The 26469-nt window shown below is 34.4% G+C and overlaps 1 protein-coding gene across 1 annotated transcript in view; it reads right to left on the reverse strand.

Moving 5' to 3' along the window:
- Positions 1–26122, reverse strand: part of LOC115209286 (succinate--CoA ligase [ADP-forming] subunit beta, mitochondrial) — a 37030-nt gene extending 10908 nt beyond the window's left edge. The window contains exons 1-5 of the mRNA XM_029777614.2: positions 25966–26122; positions 12966–13137; positions 9302–9413; positions 4969–5131; positions 3265–3435 (exon numbers count right to left, since the gene is read on the reverse strand). Of these exons, the coding sequence (XP_029633474.1) occupies positions 3265–3435; positions 4969–5131; positions 9302–9413; positions 12966–13137; positions 25966–26031 (684 nt within the window). The 5' untranslated portion in view covers positions 26032–26122. The remainder of the gene's footprint in view (positions 1–3264; positions 3436–4968; positions 5132–9301; positions 9414–12965; positions 13138–25965) is intronic.
- Between the last annotated feature and the right edge of the window lie 347 nt (positions 26123–26469).

A 26469-nucleotide genomic window follows, 5' to 3' on the forward strand; every position in this document is an offset into this window, starting at 1 on the left:
ATGTAGCAATGGAGGGACATAACTCATCAATATTATTGTATTCATTTTTTTCTAAAAAGGAAGGAGCAATACATATTCATTAGGTAAATCCATGAACAAATGAAAAGAATTCTAATTGGTACATCCACAATAGCTCTACTTCCCATCGATCCTTCACAGATCTTCATCCCTTCCTTTATTTGCACACCCAAAATATAACTAGTATAATTTTCCTCAGCTGCAACAACATATTTAATAGAATACCATTAGGCCTCAAACTTCTGTTTATTACCACCACTACCCTGTCCCTACCCAACCTGTAGGCCTGACATCTGCTTTTATTCATTCCTTATCTATTTGTCTTTCCAGTCACACCCCATAACCTCTCTGGTCAAGAGTGTATCATCATCATCATCATCATCGTTTAACGTCCGTTTTCCGCGCTAGCACGGGTTGGACGGTTTCGACCGGGGTCTGGGGAGCTCGGGACTGCCCCAGGCTCCAGTCTAGTCTGGCAGTGTTTCTACAGCTGGATGCCCTTCCTAACGCCAACCACTCCGCGAGTGTAGTGGCTGTTTTTTACGTGCCACCTGCACAGGTGCCAGAGGGGTCTGGCATCGGCCACGTTCGGATGGTGCTTTTTATGTGGGGGGGGGGGTGTGCAGAAATATAGGGAAGCACCAGTGGGGAGGGGTGGTTCAGAGAAATGATGACAGGTTCTAGGCAAGTAGAACGTAGGATATCGAGAGAGGGGTAATGCATGGTGAAATAGCGTATTGAAGAGGGGGGGGTTCGAAGAGTAGACACCTATAATGGTGGTGGGAGAAGCGACATCCGGTATAGATGGAGCAAAAATATAGATATCCAGTATTGGTGGTGGGGGTGGGTAGGGCGGGTGCACCGCGAAGATACGAATGTTGATTAATACGAGGAGAAATGATATGAAATGAATAAGATTAGATAAGATAGACAGATAGAGAAATTTGATAAAATTATGAATGGTCAAAGATAGACAGAGAAATTTGATAAAATTATAAATGGTCAGTAAAGAGTTGAAAATAGCAATTCAAAACACCTATCTTGTTCGCAATCGGAAATTCACAGCTTGTAGATGAGAGAGAGAGAGAGAGAGATAGTACATGTGAATTAGAGAGAAAAGGCTTCAAGATGGCGCGAAGATACGAATGTTGATTAATACGAGGAGAAATGAATAAGATTAGATAAGATAGATAGACAGAGAAATTTGATAAAATTATGAATGGTCAGTAAAGAGTTGAAAATAGCAATTCAAAACACCTATCTTGTTCGCAATCGGAAATTCACAGCTTGTAGATGAGAGAGAGAGAGAGAGAGAGAGAGAGATAGTACATGTGAATTAGAGAGAAAAGGCTTCAAGATGGCGCGAAGATACGAATGTTGATTAATACGAGGAGAAATGATATGAAATGAATAAGATTAGATAAGATAGACAGATAGAGAAATTTGATAAAATTATGAATGGTCAAAGATAGACAGAGAAATTTGATAAAATTATGAATGTGTGTATATATATATATATATATATATATAATAATAATAATAATAATATTAGGCAGTAAATCCAAACTTACAGGGAAAAATTAGATTTAGGATTAAATCAAATTTCACAGTATAAATATAAATTAAATTAGAGATAAAACCACTATTAGGCAAATCAAACAGTGAAAAACATAAACCAAAACATAAAAATAGATATAATTAATATAATATACAAAATATATAAAATATAAAATTTAAAATTAAATTATTCAAATTTAAAATTTTTAATTTATATTTATAAATTTTTATATTTTTTTAAAATTTTAAATTCATAAAATTTTAACTTTTAATTTTTTTGATATTTATTTATTTTTATATATAACTATCGAATTGGGTTATGGCCATGAAACGTACATAGTGGTTTTACTTATTATATTATATTAAACTTTTTAATACCTTTTTGATAGTTATATAAAAATAAATAAATAAATATAAATATTAAAAATTAAAAAATTTATAAATTTAAAATTTTTTTAAAATATAAAAAATATAAAAATTTATAAATATAAATTAAAAATTTTAATTTAAATAATTTAATTTTATATATTTTGTATATTATATTAATTATATTTATTTTTATGTTTTGGTTTATGTTTTTCACTGCTTGATTTGCCTAATAGTGGTTTTATCTCTAATTTAATTTAAGTTTATATATATATATAATACCCACCATTTATCTGCCTGTCTTCCTCCCTCTATAGTGTACCATACTTCTTCTTTCAATATTTTATCCAACATCGGAACTGCAAACATCTATTTCTCCTCTCGCTATGGATTGTAACCAAACCATTCTCTCTGTTTTAATTCTACTAGTGGATATTACTGATTCTTTTCATTTGTTCATGGATTTACTTAATGAATACATATTTTAACTTCTTGCCCTACACTTTGCCTGTTGTGTGTTTCATTGCAACACACAGAAAAACAATGAATTCACAGAATACTTATATTATGTTACAGAAGAATAGGACTGCTTTTCAGATTACGTGGCTTGCTTATCCAGAACAAACATTTCTTAACATTGAAATAGAAATTTGTGTCCAGGAATGATCTTCTGTCATGTAATTGTAGCAGGTAAAAATTATAAACATAAACTTATAACTAACCAAATTTTCTACAGCCAATAGCTGTTTTTAATATTGTGGGTTGACAAAATCCTTATAGTATCAGACAAAATGCCTTCAACCATTTGTTCCAACACTTTATATTCTGAGATCAAATCAAACCGAGCTTTTTATCCCTCTGGGGTTGATGAAATAAAGTACCAGTCAAGTGCTGGGGCTGAATGATATCAACTAAACCTTACCCCTCAAAATTGTTGGAGCCTTGTGCCTAAATTAGGAACCATTATTATGGCAGAAAAAAGGCGGCAAGCTGATAGAATTGTTAGCACACTGGGCAGAATGCTTAGCGACATTTTGTCTGTCTTCGTGCTCTGAGTTCAAATTCTGCTGAGACTGACTTTGTCTTTCATCCTATCGGGGTTGATAAAATAAGTACCAGTTGAATACTGGAGTCAATGTAATTGACTTACCCACTCCTCCAAAATTCCTGGCCCAGCACCAAAATTAGAAATCATTATTGTAGCAGAAAAAATTCCTTTCTGCCATAATCTCTAAATTTTTAAAAATCCATATTTGTTATTGAAAGACAAATTACAATGAGAAAATGTTGATTTTTAATTCACAGTAATATATCATATTTTACCTGCTCAATAGATTTTCCAGCCATTCCCAATTTTTTTGCCATCTCTAAGCATTGTTCTTTTGTTAGTCCAGTATTAATATCAATGGGTTCTTTGATAATAGCATCAGGATTATCCCTAGCAACATCTTCAATTGCCATCCCACCTTGCATACTGCTGACCATCACAGGACCCTAGAATAAAATGAACATATATACAAACAATCCCATTATAATGAAGATCTGGCTACAACATCAGAGGAAATAAAGCTGATATTAAAATAAACAATTAAATAAGCAGCTAAACTTGCTAATTCAAAAGGCCCTTAGGCCTATTTGCTAATGTCAGAAGTATCAAGGTCAGCATATTTGACATAACATGTCTGCCATATTGGGAACATTTATGATCAGAAAAATAATAAATTTACACAAAAAAAATTTCGTATTAAATACTTGAAATTTTTACACTAAAATTATTTAATACTTTTTGTGAACATTCAAAGTGCAAGCTAATTTTATTATGAAAATGTTAAAAATTAATTTTACTATAAACATGCTTTACACATATATAAATGTATGTTAGTCAAAAACTTCCAAAACATGTATACTCTGCCAGCAAGCAAAAAATAAAAAAAATAAAAGAATTTCTGCATGAAAATGTGGTATACAGTGTTAGTTAGAATGTGACACTGTTACAATATGTTCACAGTTTATAATCTGTGATTTTAGAAGCATTTTTTTCCACACATAAAATACCAACTCCATAACTTATTTGATATAAATGCTTCATAGCAATGTTGTCCATCTCTAAAGTTCATTCATAGCAATGTTGTCCATCTCAAAAGTTCACTTACAATTATCAACTCTTAAGACTAATCTTTTCTAATGAAGAAATACACAGGCATTTTTTTAAAGTCAATTTTCTTTACCTTACTGATGGTGCCCTTGCTAAATGGTTTTCCTGAGGGAGCTACCCAAATATACAGAGCCACTTGAAAGTTGTTAAATCAATTTAATATCCACAAACCATTAATATGGAAAAAAATCCAGACATTTGAATTGAATATAGGTCATATTTTATCAACTCCAGTGAAATTTGCACACAAAACATATTAAAGAGAACCAACTAAATAATACAAAGCATTCATGCTGTTGCTGTGCTGTTTCAACATAGGTAACATTTATAAGCAAATCTTTAATCTTTTACTTGTCTCAATCATTAACTGTGGCCATGCTGAGGCACCACCTTGAAGAATTTTTAGCCAAATGCATCGACCCCAGTACTTATTGTTTTAAGCCTGGTACTTATTCTATTGATCTCTTTTGCTGAACCACTATAGGAATGTAAACAAACCTACACCAGTTGTCAAGCAGTGGTGAGGGGCAATCACAGACAAAGACACACACACATATATGATGGGCATCTTCCAGTTTCTGTTTACCATATCTACTCACAAGGGTTTAGTCCTGAGGCTGTGGTAGAAGACACTTGCCCAAGATGCCACACAGTGGGACTGAACCCAGAACCATGAGGTTGGGAAGCAAGCTTCTTACCACACCAGCATGCCTGCATCTATATATAAGCTAGCTTGGAAAAAATGAACATTAAATAAACATATTTACATACTCCTCCCCCCACATACTCATTCACACCACCGTCACACACACACACACACACACACACACACACACACACACAGAATAAAGTATGAAGAGTATAAACATTACCGAATATGCTCTTTCCATGGCAATAGCAAAATAATACTCTCGACGAGAGTAAAGTCTCTCACAAACCATTACACTATTACAGATCCTCCCAGCTGCTCCAGTCTGTTTTGTAATTAGTTTAGATCCAATCATCTGAGCAGCCAGCTTTCGTGCTTCTTCAGCACTGTAAAAGTAGAACAAGAGAATTAAGATGTAGACTGGAACGTGAAGATGTATCAACCAAGATTAAAAGTTAAAACTTTACATATTTATTTTTAGGTCTACTCTTCTTTAAATATTGTCATCCTTATTAATAAAAGTAATGTCGTGCATTACAAAAAAGATTTTGACACCAGTGAAGAATTCTTGTGAACATTTAAAAGACAGAAGATACAGGTTTGTTCATTCTACTGCATTCTATTGAGTTCTGGCTGTATTTAAATTTAGAATAATCCTTTCTACTAAAGGCACAGGGCCTAAAATTTATGGGGAGAGGGAAAATCAATCATATTGACCCTGAGAGGCTGAAAGGCGAAGTTGAACTCAGCAAAATTTTAACTCAAAACATAAAGACAGATGAAATACCACTAAGCATTTTATCCAACATGCTAACCATTCTTTTCTACTCTAGGCACAAGGCCCAAAATTTTTGGGGAGGGGACCAGTCAATTAGACTGACTCCAGTATGCAACTGGTACTCAATTTATCAACCCCAAAAGGATGAAAGGCAAAGTCGACCTTGTACGGAATTTGAACTCAGAACGTAAAGACAGTCAACATACTGCTAAGCATTTCGCCCAGCATGCTAACATTTCTGTCAGCTCACCGGCTTAGTACTTTAGAATAATGGTTTCAAGTTTTAACACAGGACCAGCAGTTTGTAAGGAGAGGGGCAAGTTGATTACATTGACCCCAGTACTTGACTGGTACTTAAATTATTGATTCAGAAAAAAAAAATATGGAAGGCAAAGTCACCCTTGGCAGAATTTGAACTCAGAATGTGAAAAATAACTGAAAATACAATCTTTCTAAAATCAAGCTATGAATTTTATCATTTGAATTAAACTTCAGCAACTTTGGACAGTTTGAGAGGATCTGATGGGTTGAAGGATTGCATCATGTTCAAATGTCTGCTTTGGCATGATTTCTATGGCTGGATGCCCTTCCTAACACCAACCACTTTACAGAATGTACTTGGTGTTTTTTCATGCCATCTTCTTATCAGGAAGTGTGTAATATTTAATATTGGTAACTATAGTTGTTGCTGAGTTAGCTCTGATCCCACAGATGTTTGATTAAAAAAGTTCCAGCAATGACTGTCCCGTCTATATTCAGACATAGAGTATGTAGGACTATATTATTGAATATGTCTGTTCTTTTTCTACAACTATTGGTTGTGCTTCAAGGAAAATTTGTCTACTATTTCTTGTAGGTCAAGCAACCACATAATTACTTTTTTGTTGGTTATCAGTAGCTATAGTAGCTGTTTTGCTTAAGATTAGCTCTGATAAAAACAAGCATATAGAGCATGGATAATAAATCAAATGACTAGATGTAAACCACAGATATAGATCTGCATTCTTACAACCTCAGATCCTGTCAAACCATGGACTGTGGAGTTACTAATGGTGACAGTGAGCTGCTGTGGTTTCTTGACTTACTATAAATAGCAGTCAATCTTCCCCAAATCACACCCTACCATATTAAAAAAGGACACAATGTTCGAAAAAAGGTGGGAAACTAATGACTGGTAAGCCAGTAACTATAAATCTGATCAATTAAGGATTACTTGGGGTCTTGCAATACAACAACAGCAAATATAGAGTGTACCATAAAGAGTACTGAATTTGAATTGGGTGACACTTTTGTATTTTGAAGTTTGAAGGCATGCTTTTATTATGTTTGCTATTGAGTCTGGGAAAATCAATTTGCTGACATTCACAGCAGTTGGGCATCCCAACCACTTCATTACATCGAATTTTGCATAAAGATCTCCATATGCATGCATACAAAATTCAACTTACGCAGCATCTTCAGCTACCTGGCCATGGGGGGGGGGCGAAGGAAATTTGCTGACTGGGTTGTGAAGAGAATTGCAGCTGACGAAAATTTTGCAAAGAGAATCATTTGGATTTGGGTAAATGAAAATCTTCAAATAATGCAAGAGTGTGAAATGCATCCACTGAAAACAACTGTGTGGTGTAGTTTTTGGGCAGGTGGAGTGCTTGGATTGTTCTTCTTTGAAAATGATGAGGGGAGTGCAGTTACTATTAATGGAGAAAGTTACCAAAACATGATATTCACTGAGTTATGGGCGAACTTGGAAGATGCAGAGATTGACAACTTATGATTTTGGCAGGACGGGGCAACCTGCCACACTTCACGCCAAATGCTTGCATTACTCCATGAAAAATTTCTGCAATGAGCAATATCCTTGCATGGTGACCAGCAATGATCACCACGATCCTGCGATCTTATGCCTTATGATTTCTTCTTATGGGAATATGTGAAATCACAGCTATACGTCAAGAAACCATGCACAATTCCTGAAATCAAGGCTGAAATTGAGCATGTGATTGGAGGCATCAGGTCACACATCTGTGAGAGAGTTATCGGAAATTTCGAGGAGTGCATAAATGTATGCAGACTCAGTGCAGGTGAATATATGACCGACATTGTGCTCCATATCTAAATGGGAGACATAACTCATTAGAAATATGCAGAATATAACCATGTTCATAAGAATTCATTTTAATTATTCACCTTTCAAATTCGGCATCCTTTATGGAACACTCTTTATAATTACCAAATACTATTGTATTATAGCCAACAACATCCAAAGGAAATTATATTGCTACTAGACTACTCATGACCCGTTGGGTCATCTGGAAAGTCTGAGTTTCCCAGCAACAGAGTTTTGTTTCATGAGTGTTTTTTTCTTTCCCAGGTTAATTCACATGCTTTCAACGAATGTGACATTGAAATTATGTGTAAACGGCACCTTTCCCTGGAAAAGGAAAAGCTTTGGCAGCTATTTCTTGCACACCCTACTACCACGTAACAGGTATTTCAGGTCCTTCATCGCAAATAGCTGTTACATGGTAGTAGGGTGTGTTAGAAATAGCAGCCAAATCTTTGGAGCTGAGATACGTTGAATGCACTTGGAAAAAGTTTTGCAACAGTATTCCCTTGGGGCAATCTTTTGCTTTGACTCTCAGAACTGTCCTCCAGTTCAGCTGGTTCTGTTTGTTAATTTCCATAAAATCTTTTTATTTATTTACTTTTGTTTTAAAGTGAAAGAAAGGAGAAAGCGAAAGATGTATGAACATGTATATGAAATGGATGTGAGAGAGAGTGTCACTTACACATACATGAGAATACACACGTTCACTCACTCACTCTCTCACATACATACAAAAAAGATATACACATATGTATTGATGTATGTATGCATACATGACAACACACCCCTTCATCTCTCTCTCTCTTTCACACACACATGTCCATTTCATATACATGTACATACATCTTTCACTTTCTCCTCTTTCACTTTAAAACGAAAGCAAATAAATTTTTTTTACAGAAATTAACGACTTGAAAATAATTTTAAAAAACATTAAAATATTGTCTGTTTAAAGAAGGCTAAAATATAACTTATTGTACAAACAACTTACATTTTTGTACAACATTCATTTAAAAATATTTCTGAATGATTACAATATTGTGTACTTCAAAAAGTTGACATTTTTTTTCATAGAGAGTGCGAAGACTATGTGTGTGTATATGTCACAGATAGCAAATGTGTGTTTGAGTTGATTCACTGCCATGACATTATATGTGTGTGTACGTGTGTTGATGTCAAGGAAGCCATGTTTTTTTTCATCAAGAAATAATTAACAAAAAATATTTTTACTTGTTTTCATAATAGAGGTCCAAATGTCAAAAAAATTTGTGCTGAATTTTCTTTTTTTATGTAATTAATTCCATTTGTAGATGGTCTGTTATTTATATCACATTCTGATTTTGTTCAGCTTATTTCCTTTTACACACACACACAGCCAGTAACTCATACAGATTACTGCATGGTGAATAAAACAACCACATATTTAATATCAAAATAACTTGCTAAAAATATGCAACAAATTATTCTTTTTAAATTATGCCTAACCATCAATAAAAAAAATTGAACTTCCTTTCTTCAGTAGTGTCAGTTACCAGAGTTGACCCACAAACATGTAATCAAGTAAGCAAATAAGATAAAAACAGAAGCACCTAATGTTTTGGTGTTTGGATATAGGAAATAGTGTTTGTGGTGACCAATAATATAATGAAAACTGCATTACTGACAACTCACGTGTAAACAAGTTTAACACCTCCTTTGAGACCACTTTCAAATTCTCCACGTCCTCTGCCTCCAGCAAGTACTTGGGCTTTGAGAACAACATCGGAATTACCCGTTTCTGAAGCTATTGAATTTAAATAAGGATAAATCTTTGTAGCAAGGATGAGAAGACAATGACACAAATAGTAATAATCAGTATATTGGCATATATAGTTATGAAATAGTTCAGTAATGCCAAATATTAAAAAAAAACTTTTTATTTTAGAATACAGAAGAGTCAACCCTTGTGGGGGAAGAATACTGGCAACTGAATCAACCTGAGTATTTAACTGGTATTTAATTTATTGACATCACTTACCTCCAAGAAAGTTAAAAACCAGGATTTCATTTAGAACAAAGGACCAGAACTAAATTATGCTACAAGGCAGCTAATCAGCTACATTACAGTTAATTGACTGCCTTCTCAAGTTGATAAGATGAAATAGCAAACTAAGCCAACTTTCAGTGAATATACTTAAATCAAGTAAAATCCCCATGCAACTCAGCACCTCTTTACACCTGTACAGGTTGAAAAAAGTAGAGGGCATGTCATATTAAAGACAGCAACGATATTCACAACAAACAGGTAGTTACAGTAAAAAGTTTGACATTTTAGCTTCCTAGCTATTGTGATATCATAAAAATGATTTCTAACATATGTACATGATGCTTGAATTCAGTCAATTTAACCAACCCCTGTATTTGATTGGCATTTAATGTATTAACCTTGAGGGGATTAAAAGGCAAAAGAGGCCCTAGTGAGGTTTGAAATCTAAACATAAAGGAATGTTAACTAAACACTGCTATGCATTTTGTTTGTACTTTTTGGATTTTGCTACTCCAGCACTCTAGATGTTTGGTACCAGTGCTCTACCATGACCCCCCCCCCATAATAATCTAAACTCATATAAATACAAAATCTCAGGATAGACCACAGTAATCAGCAAAACAACATTGTTTGACAGGAAAATATTTTACAGGATACAACAAATCTGGTTTAGAAACAATATTTCCAGAAATATTCAAAGCTTAATGTTTAGATTTGAGGATACAGAGATCCATTTTCCATTTCTTGTTTAAAATATCAACAATGAGTATAGAGAATTTTTCATTGAACAGTTATGTGTGTAGTATTATAAGGTATTTAAGAAAAGTAAAACAAAAAAAAAGTATGGTAGTCATCAAACAGTATTGAACCCTTTAGCATTTAAACTGGTTGTATCTAGCCCAAATATTCAATTGAGTTGGTCACTTGTTTCATGTTTAAAAAAAAAGGTTTCTCCTCTAAGAATTAAGATTTTCTAACATAGTGGAATATCTAAGGTCACTGATTTAATAAACACACTAAACTGAATAATTTAAGAGAGAGTAATTCCTTACATTTCAGAGTCAAAGAATAACACAGTGTAACAAAATTTTAACTTTTCTTTTTGTCTTTGGTCAGTAAGTGTTATTTCCTATTTGCTTCTATCTAGAAATCAAAGGAAATCACTACTATCCCCTCCAAATTTTGCTTTTGTGAACTGGACATAAATGTTCTGAAACTGACCTATTTTCCCATTACATTTCAGATGGGATCAGTGTTGCTCAAGCCGAAATATCGTTATAGCAAATATTCTGCTCAATACCACAGATTTATTTGTCAGTTGCTTGACCTTAATCACTTGAGCATATCCCTTAGTGGCTGACAATATATGCATCTCTGATCCTAAGCAGTAGTGGAGAAGCATCATAGCTATGTGTTGAGAGGGATTCTTTGGGGTTTGAATAATTGTAACAAAAGTAAATTTTGAAAAATATTAGTCATTTTTCATACTTTCTAGGGGTAAGCAAATAGGAAATAACAGTTGCTAGTGAAGGAGAAAAATTGTGTTACACAGCATTAATTGTCAAGAAGGTTAGTAAAAAACTTAGTCCCTTTTGTGCTATTCATTTAATGGATGGGTCACTGAAAGGCATATATGTTCTGTACAAATGTCATAAAGTTGAGGCATGATGCATTTCTTTGTCATTAACAACAAAGAATATGTTGTTAATAATACCCTGTAGAAATGTACAGACATCACAATTTTTCTCTACATCCATTTTATACCTGTGTAAATTATGATCAACTAATATATTTTTCTTTTACCACATCTCAGATAAAGTTAATTTTTCATTAATTTTCTTACTCTAGCCCAGGGGTTCTCAACCATATTTTATCTATAGACCCCTTTGATTACCATTTTATTTTGGTGGACCTCCATAGTCATTCTATGTTTAAAAACTAGTTTTAGAGATACCTCTTTTGAAATTCCCATTTCGTTTCTCACACATTAACTTGTGTAGGTTGAATTATATAAAATGTTAGAGAAAGAAACCTACTTGCTTCTTGTCATAAATACCAATACATACATCTAAAGCAAAATTTTTTTCAGGGGCCCTTAAAATACTATTGTAGATCCCCAGTTTGCTATTTTGTTGCATGGACTTCCCCAAAATCTTATATGGGCCTTCAGGAGCCATATGAACCCTGCTTGAAAACCACTGTTCTAGACCAACAAATAAATATATTTCTTCTGTATAGTTTTAGTACTTTACCTGCTAAAATTCTAAGTTACAGTGTGTCAACACCTTATTGATAAGCATCAACAAAGTGAAACATATCTAGAGTTATCTCCTGTACTTATTGATATACAAATATTGGTTATTAACTAACATTTTTCTTCAACTATATATTTAATTTGGGATTTTTAAGGGTCTAAGCATTAGCTACACCTTCAAATTAACATTAACTTGGCAAATTACACACACACACTGTTAAATTATAAGAATTTAGAAACTTCAAGAGATATGAAAATTAAAGGAGGAAATTGAAATATGTTGTATTTTATACAGTAGGAAATGTTTACAATAGAATATGGAGAGCAAACCATTCTCATCAGCTTAGTGCCTCTTGACTACATATAATATTACAAAATGTTTACATTCTTTACCAGTCAAGCTACTTAAATACAATTCTTATAAAAAGTTTTGTGGTTAACTTTTTAACTAACAGGGACATCACTCAAACTGAACAACTCAGTTTTTCATGAGGTGCAATAACAAAGTTTTTCTTTTATCATTTTGGTTGCAGCTTTATAATTACCATTATTATTGTAACACAGATTTTTTATGTTGTCGACTTCACCATTTGGCTTATCACTAGAATATTATCAATTCAGTTACAGGACCACATTCAATACTTGACAAATATGTGTACTGATTTTACAGACAAGAACCAGACACTATTGAATTACATTCAGGTGTGTAGAATGAGTGATTAGAATGCTAGATTGATGAATGAAAATTCTTCTGTCCAAGCTCTCTGCATATCTCTTGCTTCAGTCAATCTAAATGAAATGTCACAGGTTTCATAAGTGGGTAACCTGAAGAAATGCAGTATTCAAGCATTTAGCCAACAAAAATGTAGTCCAAATTGCAACAGAAATTGGTGATATATTAAAGACCTAAAGAAAATAAACAATGGTTTTTGGGGAACATATAAATGTACATAATTCATTTCAAAACATTTCTATATTATTTCATATTTAAAAAGCAAAAATAAAGTAACAAGTAAACTAATCTTGCAAGATTGTATAAGTTATTTGCAACTTACCAATATCTTTGGCATGTTTAAAAGCTTCTTCACTAGTAGTAGCAACTCGAAAATTTGGAACTCTTACACCGCCATCTTCCAATAATTTAAAGCTCAGATGCTCATGAAGAGACAAAGATCTTTTTTGTTGAGATTGAGGGTTTAGATTCAGAGAGAGGAGTGAAGAAAGCACCTAAATTTAAAACATTAAGTCTAAATCAGTCTATTAAAAAAACAACATATAAAACACATATTATATAAAATTGTAATGTGTGTCAACATAATGTAATGAATCAAAAAATTGTAATTAATATTACACCTGTAGTGAAGAGAAAAAAATCATTACCTTAACTAATTCTGGACAAGGTAAGAGACAACCCTAGAATTTAGCTTACCGTATTTGATGGCCTATAAGATGCACCTTTTTTACCCAAAAACGGCTTTAAAATTCTCCCTGCATCCAATGCACTCAATGTAGGCTCAAAACGATATGTATGTTTACAAAATGTGTGCTGCCATCTATTGGTAAACAATCGCCTACGGTATGTTTATATTGAATGTGGATGTAATAAATTGCTTATAATTACCGATAACAAAGTTATACAGGTAAGTAGAAGAATTAAAACATCATTTAAGTGGTAATTTGGTGCATCCTATGCACTCATGTGTCTTACAGACCATCAAATATGGTAATTAAAAGCAGAATGCAGTGGGAAGTGAATGTGATTTTTAAAGAGAGAAAGAGAGAGAGTGTGTGTGTGCATGTGATGTTCATGTGCATGTGTGTCTATGGGACCAATTCTTGAAAGTGGCAGAGAGAGCTTATAACAAAGCTGTGATGCAGTTTAGGTTTCTAACTAAAAGTGGAACTACTGATGCCATTTTCCTAGTGAGGCTACTGCAAGAGAAATTCTTTATTAAGATTAAACTTTGTTGCTAGTGTTCATGAATTTATAGGACTTTAATAGGGCCCCACATTAAATTATACTGGTGGTTACTACATGAAAACAGAAGAGCTTGTGAGAGCCATGTAAGTCATGTAGAAGGATGCAGTTAGTAAAGTAAGATTTAGCAACATTTAGTGAGGAATTTAACAGGTAGGTAGGTATCCATTAGGACTACTCTTGGTCCCCTTTTGTTTATTACCGTTCTCTATAGCATAACAGGAATTTGAGTCTGGATACTTTTGGAAAATCCTGTATTGCTGATGGTCTAGTTCTCATAGCCGCATCAGTTAAAGAATTAAAGAAAAAGTTCTTAATGTAGAAGCCTCAAATAAAGAGGCCTAAAGGTCAAGTTAGCAGAGAAGAGAGAAAACTGTCAACCAACTAGGAAGTGGCTATGTTCAGTATGCAGAAAGGAAGTAGGAAGGAATTTCCATACTGTGGACCCACTGCAAACAGTGAGTACAGTACACAAAAGGTACAGGGGGATCTCAGGTAAGCTGATAAAGAAGGGTTTTATATGTAATAGATGCACAGGAGCAGTTAGTACACAAGAAATTAAATCTTTCAATGGCTAGAAGGCTCATTCAAAGTAGATGACAACTTCTTTTATCTAATAATGGAGGTGAGGTGTTGCAAAGACATAGAAGCTAGATTAAAGGTAGGGTGGAAAAAACCTCAAGGCACAATTAGCTCTGTATAACAGAGATTTTCTCACTGAAAGGCTGGCTGTATGATGCTTGTGTACAAAGTATATTACCATAGCAAGTTTTTGGGTGATACATGTGGTGGGTATGCAAAAGGTGAAAATGAAGTATATTCCACTGGATATATAAGGCCAGTTTGAACAAAATAACATAGGTGTGTGTGTGTAGAGAGAGAGAGAGACTATACAATAAAGGTATTCACAATAATATACAAGAGATTGCACTGACATGTGTGTGATGAATGATAATTGAGCGAAGCCCCACAAAGAACCACAAGTGGAGAGACACAGTATTGAAATTGACTTCTCTTACTCATAGAAAACAAACATTTAAATTATAATTATGACAGACATATATAGTGTAAATATTTATATCTATTTTAAATACTGGTATATAAAAGTCAGTGGATCAATCTTGTGATCTACATTGATGTTAGGAATATCCAGTTACTTCATCCTAAGTCTTCTTTGCACTTCTTTTTCTACAATTATCAACCCATGCTACATTTTTACTCAACAAGTATTGCTTATGCACAAAACATGCTATGCATGTGTGTGCACATACATACACACTAATTTAGATAAATTGGTCAAAATAATAGCATATTCTTTAATGATATTAATTAACAGTAAATGTATAATATCATAGTATAACACTATCTTAACACAGAAATAAATATTGTGATATCTGCCACCTAAAAGCAGAGTTTATTAGTAGATCCCAACAATGTTGCTAGTATGTAGAAATCATTATCCAAAAGAATCTAGTGAAAGCATGAAGTATTTGATTAGCTTTGTAAATATATATACTATTAAGTTCACAATCTCTCTCACAAAGGACTTAAAATACACAATCGCAAAGTAGTCCATTAACAAAGAAAGAAACTAAGAGGTTGTGTGACTTACTTAACAGATCAGTTAAATCTCACTTAAGTCATACACAACCTTCAAAAAGAAAGGACACATTATATAATCTTAATTTCCTCTAAAATGAGACTGAACACAGCTGGAATGCCTATGATCATGTGACCGACCAGGCTATCAGATGTTGCTACACATCCCTGGTCACAATGCGCTTCGCATTGTTTTAGCCTTCAAATGATGCCACCCCACTGGCTAAGCGAGCAGGCCAATATATATATATAACACATAAAATTTCATGATTTATTTGTTTGTCTATATATATATATATAGCATGGAGTGAGGGCAATGCTCAAGACCTTTCCAAACCACTCCAAACTGGTGGATGGTTGATGCAACCAATGTTCAGTCTGAATACCTATATTGTGAGCTATTTACTTGGTGTCTGTCTATTATTTATTTGCCAGTATATTTATTGAATATTTTGTTAAAAGGATGTGTGTGTGTATGTACATATGTAGCAGAAGCATGATTGCTCTTGAACTTTAGCTACCCACAATGTGGCTTTTTACTTTTAGCTACCCATTTTGGTTCATCACATGAGGGTCAAGTCCATTTAGCCCTACTTGGACTGTCCATCCCTTAATATGATGGACTAGCCTAGTGTCTGTACATCAGCTATAAAATGGGAGCACTTTGCCTGTTAATTTCTCAGGGAGGTGAGTTTTTGCTACAAGCAGTTTTGGATCTTTGATGTGAGAGCAGTTTGATTCCACTTTGCAGCTTCAACATTTTGAACAGAATTGTAACCGGAATCCTTGACAAAATGTTTCTCAACTTACCAACATTTTAAACAGGATTGTAACCAGAATTTTTGATGTTATGCTTCAGGGTTTTCAAACTCTTTATTTTCATTTTTATCAGTACTTGAATGTATACAATGTATTGATGGTTATTAATGTCCTACCAGTTTGCTAATTTTAGTGATAGTAATAAATGCTTCTGTACAGTCAATTGTAACTTGTCTTTGAATTTGTTTGTTGATATTCATCATGACTTCATTGTTTATTGATATTTATCCAGACTTCATCTCTCTCTATATAAATGGTAGTTTGTCTGTGTGTGTGTCTGTCAGGTTGTACCCTCACCCTGACCACGGCTTTCAACCGATTCTGATGAAACTTGACACACACATAGCCCAATGTCATAATTCAAAACTAACGCAGCGAAAATTTTGAAAAGTTTCCCCAGTTCTGAAAAAAATCGATAAATTCGACATGGGGTCGAGAATCTAAGCTTTTTATATGCAACACATTTTCTGTTGTAGTTTTTGCAACTTGCAATCGATTTTCACCAAACTCATGGTGAAGCTTAATGTTACCCTAAGAAACTTAATTCTGACGTTAGTTTTCCATGCAATACCTTACCATCAGAAAAAAATCGATAAAATCATGCCATTTTGGGAAATCGCGTTCAAATTCAAGATGACATATTTTCGACAATATCTTTCACAAAATGGCAGGAATTTTTTTTTAAATACACAGCGAGCATCATGTCTGCTCCAAGGAGCTATATGGCCCTTTTTATTCCAATAGGATACTTTATTACTGGAAAAAATCGGTTAATTAAATCATATGTGACACACATAGCAAACCGATTTGTGTATTAAACACAAACGACAGACTGTCTAGGGGACGCAACTCAACCTTTTTATCGCCCAAAGGGACAGCTAGGAACATCGTATACACAGAAGTATTCGAGTGAAGAGAAGACATTGCAACCTACACATGCGCCTTCGTTCCCTAGAGGGAAAGGACTAGATTGGGATTAGTCGTTGCCTACTAGGGGCTCTGACATACCCGGGCAACGCTGCTAGTTTAATATAACCCTAACATTATCAGACCTTAATCCACATTTCATACAACAACTACACATTCCTATTGCTAAACATACAAAGATAAGTCATTGATTATCAGTAGTTCATCTATCATTTTTTTTTTATTGGCAGAAAAAAAACTAGGTGTATGTGCATCCCTATATGTGGCATTTCTCTTTGAACTATATTGCACGTCTGAACATGTAACTTCAAAGAAGTTATTACAAGGCCATTGTGCTTTGTGTTTGCTCTAAGGAAGAGCAACATTCAATGATTTGTTTCCTATGTATAAGGAGCTGAAGTCCATCAAAGGCTCTCAGTATAGCATGGCAACAATGTTTTGCCAGTACATACCGTCAACAAATGAACTGAAGTTTCAAAATGGTTACACAATCATTATACAACAATAAGAAATCAAATGTCCAAACATTGTTTTGCTGACAACACTGAACAAGTCCATGTTATGGTGCCTATTGATAACGTAGCAAGCAAATAATTAATGACTTGCCAGCACATAAATAACTTTCACAATTGAAGAATTGTTTATATATTTTTCTACTTGCTGGGTTTAGAGAAAGAGGCAGTGCTCAAGGCTTTTGTAGGCCATCAGAGATTGGTAAGATTAGTGCCTCTTCAACCCTTGTAAGCCAACACTTGTGGGACAGATAGGAGCATAGAGGCAATTCCAGCAGGGACAACATTCTGGAAAGGTAAAGCAGGGCATAGTGATTAGTGCTGGGCCTCGGGGAGCTGGGTACAAAAAGGGTTATGAGAGGAAGAAAGAAAAGTAAAACAGGAATACCTGAGTGGAAATGGCATGATCCCAGCCAAATGTTGACATGCAGAGGCCTTTGTAATTGGCACTCTGTTGGTTACGAGAATGGTTCCAGTTGATCGAGTCAGCAGAACAGCTTACTCATGAAATCAATGTGCAAATAGTTGAGCACTCCACAAACACATGTACCCTTAACGTAGTTCTCAGGGAGATTCAGTGTGACACAGAATGTGGTGTGGCTGGCCCTTTGAGATACAGGTACTACTCATTCTTGCCAGTTGAGTAGATTGGAACAACATAAAAATAAAATCTTCAAGGACACCACATGCCTCTGGGAATGACACTCACAACCTTATGATAGTAAGCCAAATACTCTAACCACTATATCACATGCCTTCACCATTGTGGTATTGGTAGAAAAAACAGAGAGCAAGAAGAAACAGCAGAACCCATGGGTCAGAAGCTGGACTTTGTGAGACCAATCAGTTAGGTGGTCTAGGATGTTTGTGTGTACACCAGCAGCACCATACCAGATGTGAGAAAAATACTCCATTGTGAAGTATCAATAATTGATGAGGCTTAAGTATCTTATAGCCCTAAAGAGAATGGCCAGTCATTAGGAAGTAGTTCTTGCTAAGAATTTATTTTCACTATATAAAAATTAATGACTAAAATATATCACTGTGTACATAGTCATGATTCTCATGTCTATTGATATATTTGATAATATAGCTATAGGTCATTCCACTCACCAATTTATGGTGTCTGAGGTGATATACAAATCCAATTTTATCCTCAAAAAGTCTTGCATGTTCAAATGTGGTCTGACAACATTCAGCTAATGTGGACACACATTCCCCAAAGCTTATTAACAAAGACCTAACATCAAAGATATGTGCATTTCTAATTAAAGAAAGACAGAAACAAAAGTATGAGGTTAATGTCAACCAATGCACACTAATTATTGACTGTGATAATTTGTGTGTGTGCACACGCATGCACATAAATTGATACTGGTGCTGGTGGCATGCAAAATGCACTGATGCTAGAGCCACAAAAAATACCCAGCACACCCTGTAAAGTGGTTGTTATTAGGAAGGGCATCCACCCATAGAAACCATGCCAGAACAGACAATAGAGCCTGGTGTGGCCCCCAGCCATACCAGCTCCTGTCAAATTGTTCAACCCATGCCAGCAGGAAAAAAAGACGTTAAACCATCACACGCACACACACACATCCCACTTATTTTATATTTTTTAAAAACTAAGCCAACAAAAGAAACTTAATCAAACAACTATCACACTAATCACATCCTACCATGAAAGGACATGTTGTACACTGTAGCTCCAGCAAAAAAGACACATGGTCATAGTTAGAATGCCTTTCATAAAACATACCAAATAAGAATAACGACTGGTCTGGAGTATAACACCAACTTCGATAAATTTAAGTGGTAGTTTTAACACACAAGTATTTATATTAATTATACACACACAGTCACAAAACTATCCATAAACTATGACCCCACCACCTATTCCCATCAAAGATAAAAAGAACAAACATAAGAGTTGGAGGGAGAGGTTAAACAATTCCTCATTACCCATACAACTGTCAAAATCCACTAGATCAAGTAATATCCTACCAACAAAAATATGAACATACTACTGATAAGATACAACACAAAAATGTTTTACTACTAAAAAGTAAACAAAAGCCCTACAGCAAGCATATTTTTTATACAATTACATTAATTAAAAAAAGAATCTACATAAATTTGGAAGAAAAACAAAGTGATATTAAACCAATAATTGGGTTGTCAAGAAAAATAAACTATAAAAATATTCTACCTTTATATGTATGTACTAAAGTACATTCATGGAAAAATATTTGTTTATCAAGTTTTACCTTATCAGTAGTCTCATGTCCTGAAGTTTAGTGACAGCAATGATTAACATCTATGACATCCATTGAATATTCTACAATGTCTATCATAAAAGTCTGTAAGGACTGATTTCATATGAACTTCAAAAATTGAAATCGTCCATTAGTTGTGAAATTAGCTGTCTGATGGGCTAGTCAGCTCACTGATTAGGTGCACTGGATGGTTGACCAGCAGTCTCCAATTTAGGCCACTTACCCTAGTTATTACCTCCACTTAACCATAAATATTTCCCTAATTTTCCTACAGAATTCTTTTCATTGTTTTACTAATTTCACAATCCTATATTAAAAAAACTTATGGAGCATTTTCACCCCCAACTGTCTTATTTCCTAAATGTCTGAATAGGTTTCTCTCTTAACACTTATGCTATAATATTTACTTTTTTAATCTAGTATATAGGCGCAGGAGTGGCTGTGTGGTAAATAGCTTGCTTACCAATCACATGGTTCCGGGTTCATTCCCACTGCGTGGCACCTTGGCCAAGTGTCTTCTACTATAGCCTCGGGCCGACCAAAGGCTTGTGAGTGGATTTGGTAGATGGAAACTCAAAGAAGCCCATTGTATATATGTATATATATATATATATGTATGTGTGTATGTGTTTCTGTGTTTGTCCCCCTAGCATTGCTTGACAACCAATGCTGGTGTGTTTATGTACCCGTCACTTAGCGGTTCGGCAAAAGAGACCAATAGAATAAGTACTAGACTTACAAATAATAAATCCTACGATTGATTTGCTCAACTAAAGGCAGTGCTCCAGCATGGCTGCAGTCAAATGACTGAAACAAGTAAAAGAGAGTAAAAGAGTATATACTGTCCTAAGCATATTAGGGCCCCTTACAACATACACTATTTTTTCATTCATTTATTTATTAACCCATACAATGGTCTCAATAGCTGGTCTTTTGTTTTTAAATTTCAACTGACCAATTATATCAAATGCTGAACCTTGGCCCACCTCACTTCAGACAACAGATGGAAGGGCTTAACCACCTACTAGTAAATAAATAAATAATTACAGTTAAGGCGCTTACTCTTTTCTTTTGTGTATTTTTTTTCACTCTGATGAAGCTCCATGTTCCAGATCGGATGTGTAACCAAATATGATGAGTATTGTTTTCAGAATTTATAATGGCAATACCGTGTAACATTAGAAGCAGAAATAGCTGTGAGATGGGATACAGTCTATTTGTATTAAAAAGTAATAATTGATGTTAGTCAATTGTTGTTGATCAATATTTCTCCATTTTCTGTTCACTTCATTTATTTGTTTGTTTGTTTGTGTGTGTGTGTGTGAAATTCGGTTAGCGATTGTGTTAACCTCATGAAGGGATGGTTTCAGCCAAAGAAATACTGGTTCAATACCTAGTATTTTGGGGGAATTGATTTTCTTAACCCTTTAGTGTTCATATTATTCTATCAAACATAATGCCTATTGATTCCCATTGATTTTAATTAATCATGCATTATCCCATATCTTCAAGATCTTGATGGTGTAATTACTTAATGTAGAATAACATTGTAGGGTAGGTGTGAGAGCCTGGATCTGGTCAGTTTGAACATAAAACAGATTAACTATTTTGGCCGGATATGGCCGGTTTAAATACTAAAGAGTTAAATATACATACATATATATATATACCGGAGTAAATACATAAATGTGAAACAAGGTGGAAAAAAGAGTACTCAAATACCAGTGGTAGAGTAATATGCTTTATTTAAAGCAGCAGAAAATTCAACAAAACCTGTTACTCTGAGTTTCCTGTTGCTGTTCATCGGACAGTTTTTGCTAGCAAACTGTCCGATGAATGGCAATGGGAAACTCAGGTTTTGTTGAATTTTCTGCTGCTTTACATATATATATATATATATAAACATAGTTTATACTCATATAAAAGAAGAAAATGGAATTGGGAAGTTAATAATTATTTATTATTGACAGGAAATTTATCACCATCCCTTACAGCTGTTTCAATTTAATACTCAGTAATTTTTTTAATTATCAAATTTATATGACCTGAGCATAATTTCTTTGGAGGGAAAAAAACATACCCTTGGATGTTTCATATGTGTTAATGAATTCATTATAGCAGACTGAATGATCCTGTTTATGCTCAGGTGACAGGTTTGCAGGTTGATTGGAGAGAAGATAGAGTAATAAATGAATAAATTTGGACAATGGCAAAGGGAGATAATCATCTAGAGTTTTACCCTGAAAATGAGGCTTTTCCCCCACTTCTGTATTTTAAAGAGGTCTAAGGCCAGCAGTGTTTGGGTTCTAAAGATAGGCAATAAGGCTAACCCCCTTACGAGTGAGGAACCCAGAGTAACCCCATAAACCGGCCTACCCCACTATAATACATATATGTATGTATATATGTATGTGTGTGTGTGTGTATATATATATATATATAATATATATATATATATATATATATATACACGCACACACACACATACTCTACTGCACATAATATAAGAACTATGAAAATATCTTGAAATGGGAAACTTTAAAAAATTTATCTCTTTCAACAATACAAATGTATTCACTCAACAGCTTAAAAATAAAAAAAAGAATTGGAGAGGAGGATTATTTGCAAACCTTCTGATATAGATTCATTCAGATACCTGAACTTTTAGTTTAGATTGGTAGAAATACATGGGCAGGGATTGGCTGCATTTCTGGAAATGAATAACTGGAGGAGTGCAGAGTCTTGTTGGATGATGAGAGGAGGCAAACAAGACAAGCCTGAAGTGGAAGTGTATTGCAGTTAGTGAGTTCAGAGGAGCAGAGCGCATTTATTGTAGTAACCATAAAGAAAGCAGAGATAAGAAACAGCACATCTATAGAACAGTGACGGCTTCTGTCCAGTGCAAATAGTTTACAAGAAGTAATGTGTCTTCTAATGCAATTTTCTGTGTAAGAGGAGGAGCACTGGATGAAAGAAAAATTACACATCTGAAATCATTTTCCACACTACAAATGATGAGGTAAAATAATCTAACACACTCCTGGAAACCTTATGTTTCACATAATCAGCATCACAAAATGAACAATATACACCTACTAATCCTTGATAAAGCACGAAAATACCCAAAGCCACCACCACTACACTACTACTTACATATTTACGATTATCTTAAATATACGTACAGCGACAGTAAAGGGTGTCTATTGATAAAAAGATTCCCAAAGCCACAAATATACCCACAGCCATAGGTATGTTACTAAGGTGTGATATTCCTTTATTTGTTTGCCCTTTGTTAACTACAATACCCTCTGAATTTTATCAAACACATTTATCACGCTCAGTACACTCACTTGGCTTACTGCAGTCATTCACAATGTCTCGCTCGCCTATACATTTGGAGTTATTTTCCTATCCTTATGATTAAGTCACCTGTTAATCTGCATTAAACCAAGCCCCACTTATTTTGAATTAAAATGTATGTTTGATTTCTACTATTTCACATGACAGTTATTGGTTCTTTCTTACGTCAATATATTTTCACAAAGGCAAGTATATCTTTCATATAAATTAACATCTTAAATGACACATAATTGTTTCACATCTTCGGCCGTAACTAAGCTTCATTGTCATATAGAATCTTAAACATTTAGCTACAATTAAAGACACATTGAACAATGTAGTCCTAAATGTAAAGAAAGACGGTGTGGTCACAGGTAGAATGCTTTTGATCACAAGTCTGCTGGATCAGGGTTCACCTGGGGGTTAAACAACATGTTCGTTACTTTCATCCACACTCAATTCCAGTTATTTGTATTCCACCAATAACTGTGACAAGTCCTGTCGAAAGAGGCAGCACCTGGTCGCGCCATTTGCTAAAAAAATAAAACCCAATATTCCTCGTACACACTCTGTCTCCGAAAAGATCACGTTAGATGTTGTCTTGGATTCCATTCAGAGAGGAAAAAGAAGGGATGGTCACGGTTGGAATGGTTTTCGGTTATCCTTCGTTTTGACTTGCAGAACTGTCATTTGGATCAGCTGGTTTTGTTCGTTAATTTCTGTAATTTTTCTTTATTTATTTACTTTTGTTTTGAAGGTGGTTTTCTCTGTCAGAGACTAAGCAACCGAATATATATTTGTATGCTTCATAACAAGGTCAAGTAACTAGCAGAGTTTGTTTTTGGTAATGCGATAGATGTTTCTGGGAGATTTTCCGCACTGTACTCATTACTGCAGCAACTGGGATAGGACTCACTTGCACTAGTCTTAAGAGGTTCTCAATTGTAATAGAGTACCTGGCGGAGATAAAGAATAAGTACACCACCCGTTTTCGGCGTAACAAAAACCTTAACCCTACACACCGGGTGTACGTATTCTTTACTTTCGCCTAGTTCTCGATATAGAGAAGATAAAAAGACTGCATAAATAGCAAAGAAAATAATAATATGACTTGCACTATTTGCCATTAGAAGTATAATTAGTAGAAGGGCTAATTAATGTATCAGAGCCACAGATATTTATTATAGTTAACATTAATTCATAGAAGTATTTTCATTATAAAAGGTATTGTCAATAGTAACCTTGTTAGCACATACTAGAAATATAAACAATCAATATTTGCATTAATGATATATATCCTTTTAATAGATATGAGGCTCGCGCGCGCGCACACACACCGAGGCAATATCTACATCTGAGAATTTCTCTCATATATATATATTTAATCGGTTCTAACTGTGACTTGAAGGCCCAACCTTGATACAATGCCACGCTGATTCTGTCTGAAGATCATGTTAATTGAGAGTAGGTGGAAAACACAGCTACATAGGTATAATTCAATGAGTAATTATTTTCGTTTTTAACAAGTGGCACATTGATTCGTCGAAATTGACGAGAGCCCATTATATAGATATACATTTATTACAAAATAATAACCATTAAAAACACATACAAAAAGTAACAAGTAAAATGTAGGTGTAAAGAGAGAACTGATGAAGGAGCTAAGTAGAAAGGACAAGGTTGTCACCTCTGCAAGGTTGAACGGAGCTCGGTTATAAAGTGGGTAACGAGAACGGTGTGATGGGCACGTCTTAAAATATAAATAAACATTGATTTGTATCTAGTTTTTCTTTCTTTCTTTTTAACGAAATACAAACTATTTTTGCTTTTTCAACCTTCCTTTCGGAACAAACAATCAACAACATCCGTGATGATCGACCGATCCAGACCCCAATGTCATATCTAATCCCTAGTCCATCGCTAACTACTTCAATGTCACGTTTAGCAATCAATCACAGGCTACAATGTCATAATATAGTACGTCCATCACTGTATCAAGGAATTCATCTTTGTTTACAGAAATAAGAATTTTGCATAGCTTATATGCAGGCTGTGTTTGTATGAAAACGGTGAAATTAGCACATATGCCGTATGCCAGAAATGTAATAAATTATATGAGATTTTGGTTCCATTTAGCGATATCAAGTGTTTTCTGGCATAATACTCGGGTCGACCCAAATTTTATGAGCAAATTAAGTTGTTGTTGCTTAGCCCCAGGTCAGCTTAGACAGAGCAGGCCTATTATCAAAGGCATTTTACTCGTGACCATCCCGTCTTTTTAGCGGGATGTAGGACAATTTATTTAGCTCTTTCCTTTCCCATGAAAATAGAATGTAAAGGACGGAAAGAAGGCCAACATTGTTACACATTTTATGCTGAATCTGCTTGTATATGATACAAATATCTATCGAAGATAAACGCCAAAACACTTACATCATGATTCAACTAGTAAATAAATCTCCGCCGTTCAAACTATCTGAACACAATCGTTCTCTCTCTATATATATATAAATTTATACATACATATCGCTTGCTCAGCTAAAACACATAAACTTTACATAAATAAATTATAAATAATACAATTATTAGAGAGAAATAGTCAAACCTTTGCATCTTGTTTCAGAAATTTACCATTCTGTAAGAGACAAGATCGGAGTACGAGCGACGCCATGGTATTTAATCACTCTCACTGCAGTTACTCTCTCTAGCTCTCTTACTATAGCTACTCTTATTCTATCTACTCTATTTGTAACTCCTCTCTATATACCTCATACCATATCTACTCACAATCTTACTATATCTATTTCTAACTCTAGCCACTCTGTCTATCACTCTTACTATATCAACTTTGCTTTACAATAAATAATAAAATCCCCTCATACTATAGCCACTTTTATATTAATTAAATTTAGCCATACCATATCTATTCTCGCTGTAGCCACTCTTTCTATCTTTCTTAATATATCTACTTTCACTAGAGTCACTTTTTTTTTGTTGGTATTTTGGTCACTTTTGTAAGAGTTATAATTTCTTTAATCCTGCTAACCCGCGGTTTTAGTCAAAATATATATATGTAAAGGTGTAACAAGTGCTACAAAAGAAGTAAATT

This window comes from Octopus sinensis, linkage group LG3 (genome assembly GCF_006345805.1).
Source record: "Octopus sinensis linkage group LG3, ASM634580v1, whole genome shotgun sequence".
NCBI lineage: Eukaryota > Metazoa > Mollusca > Cephalopoda > Octopoda > Octopodidae > Octopus > Octopus sinensis.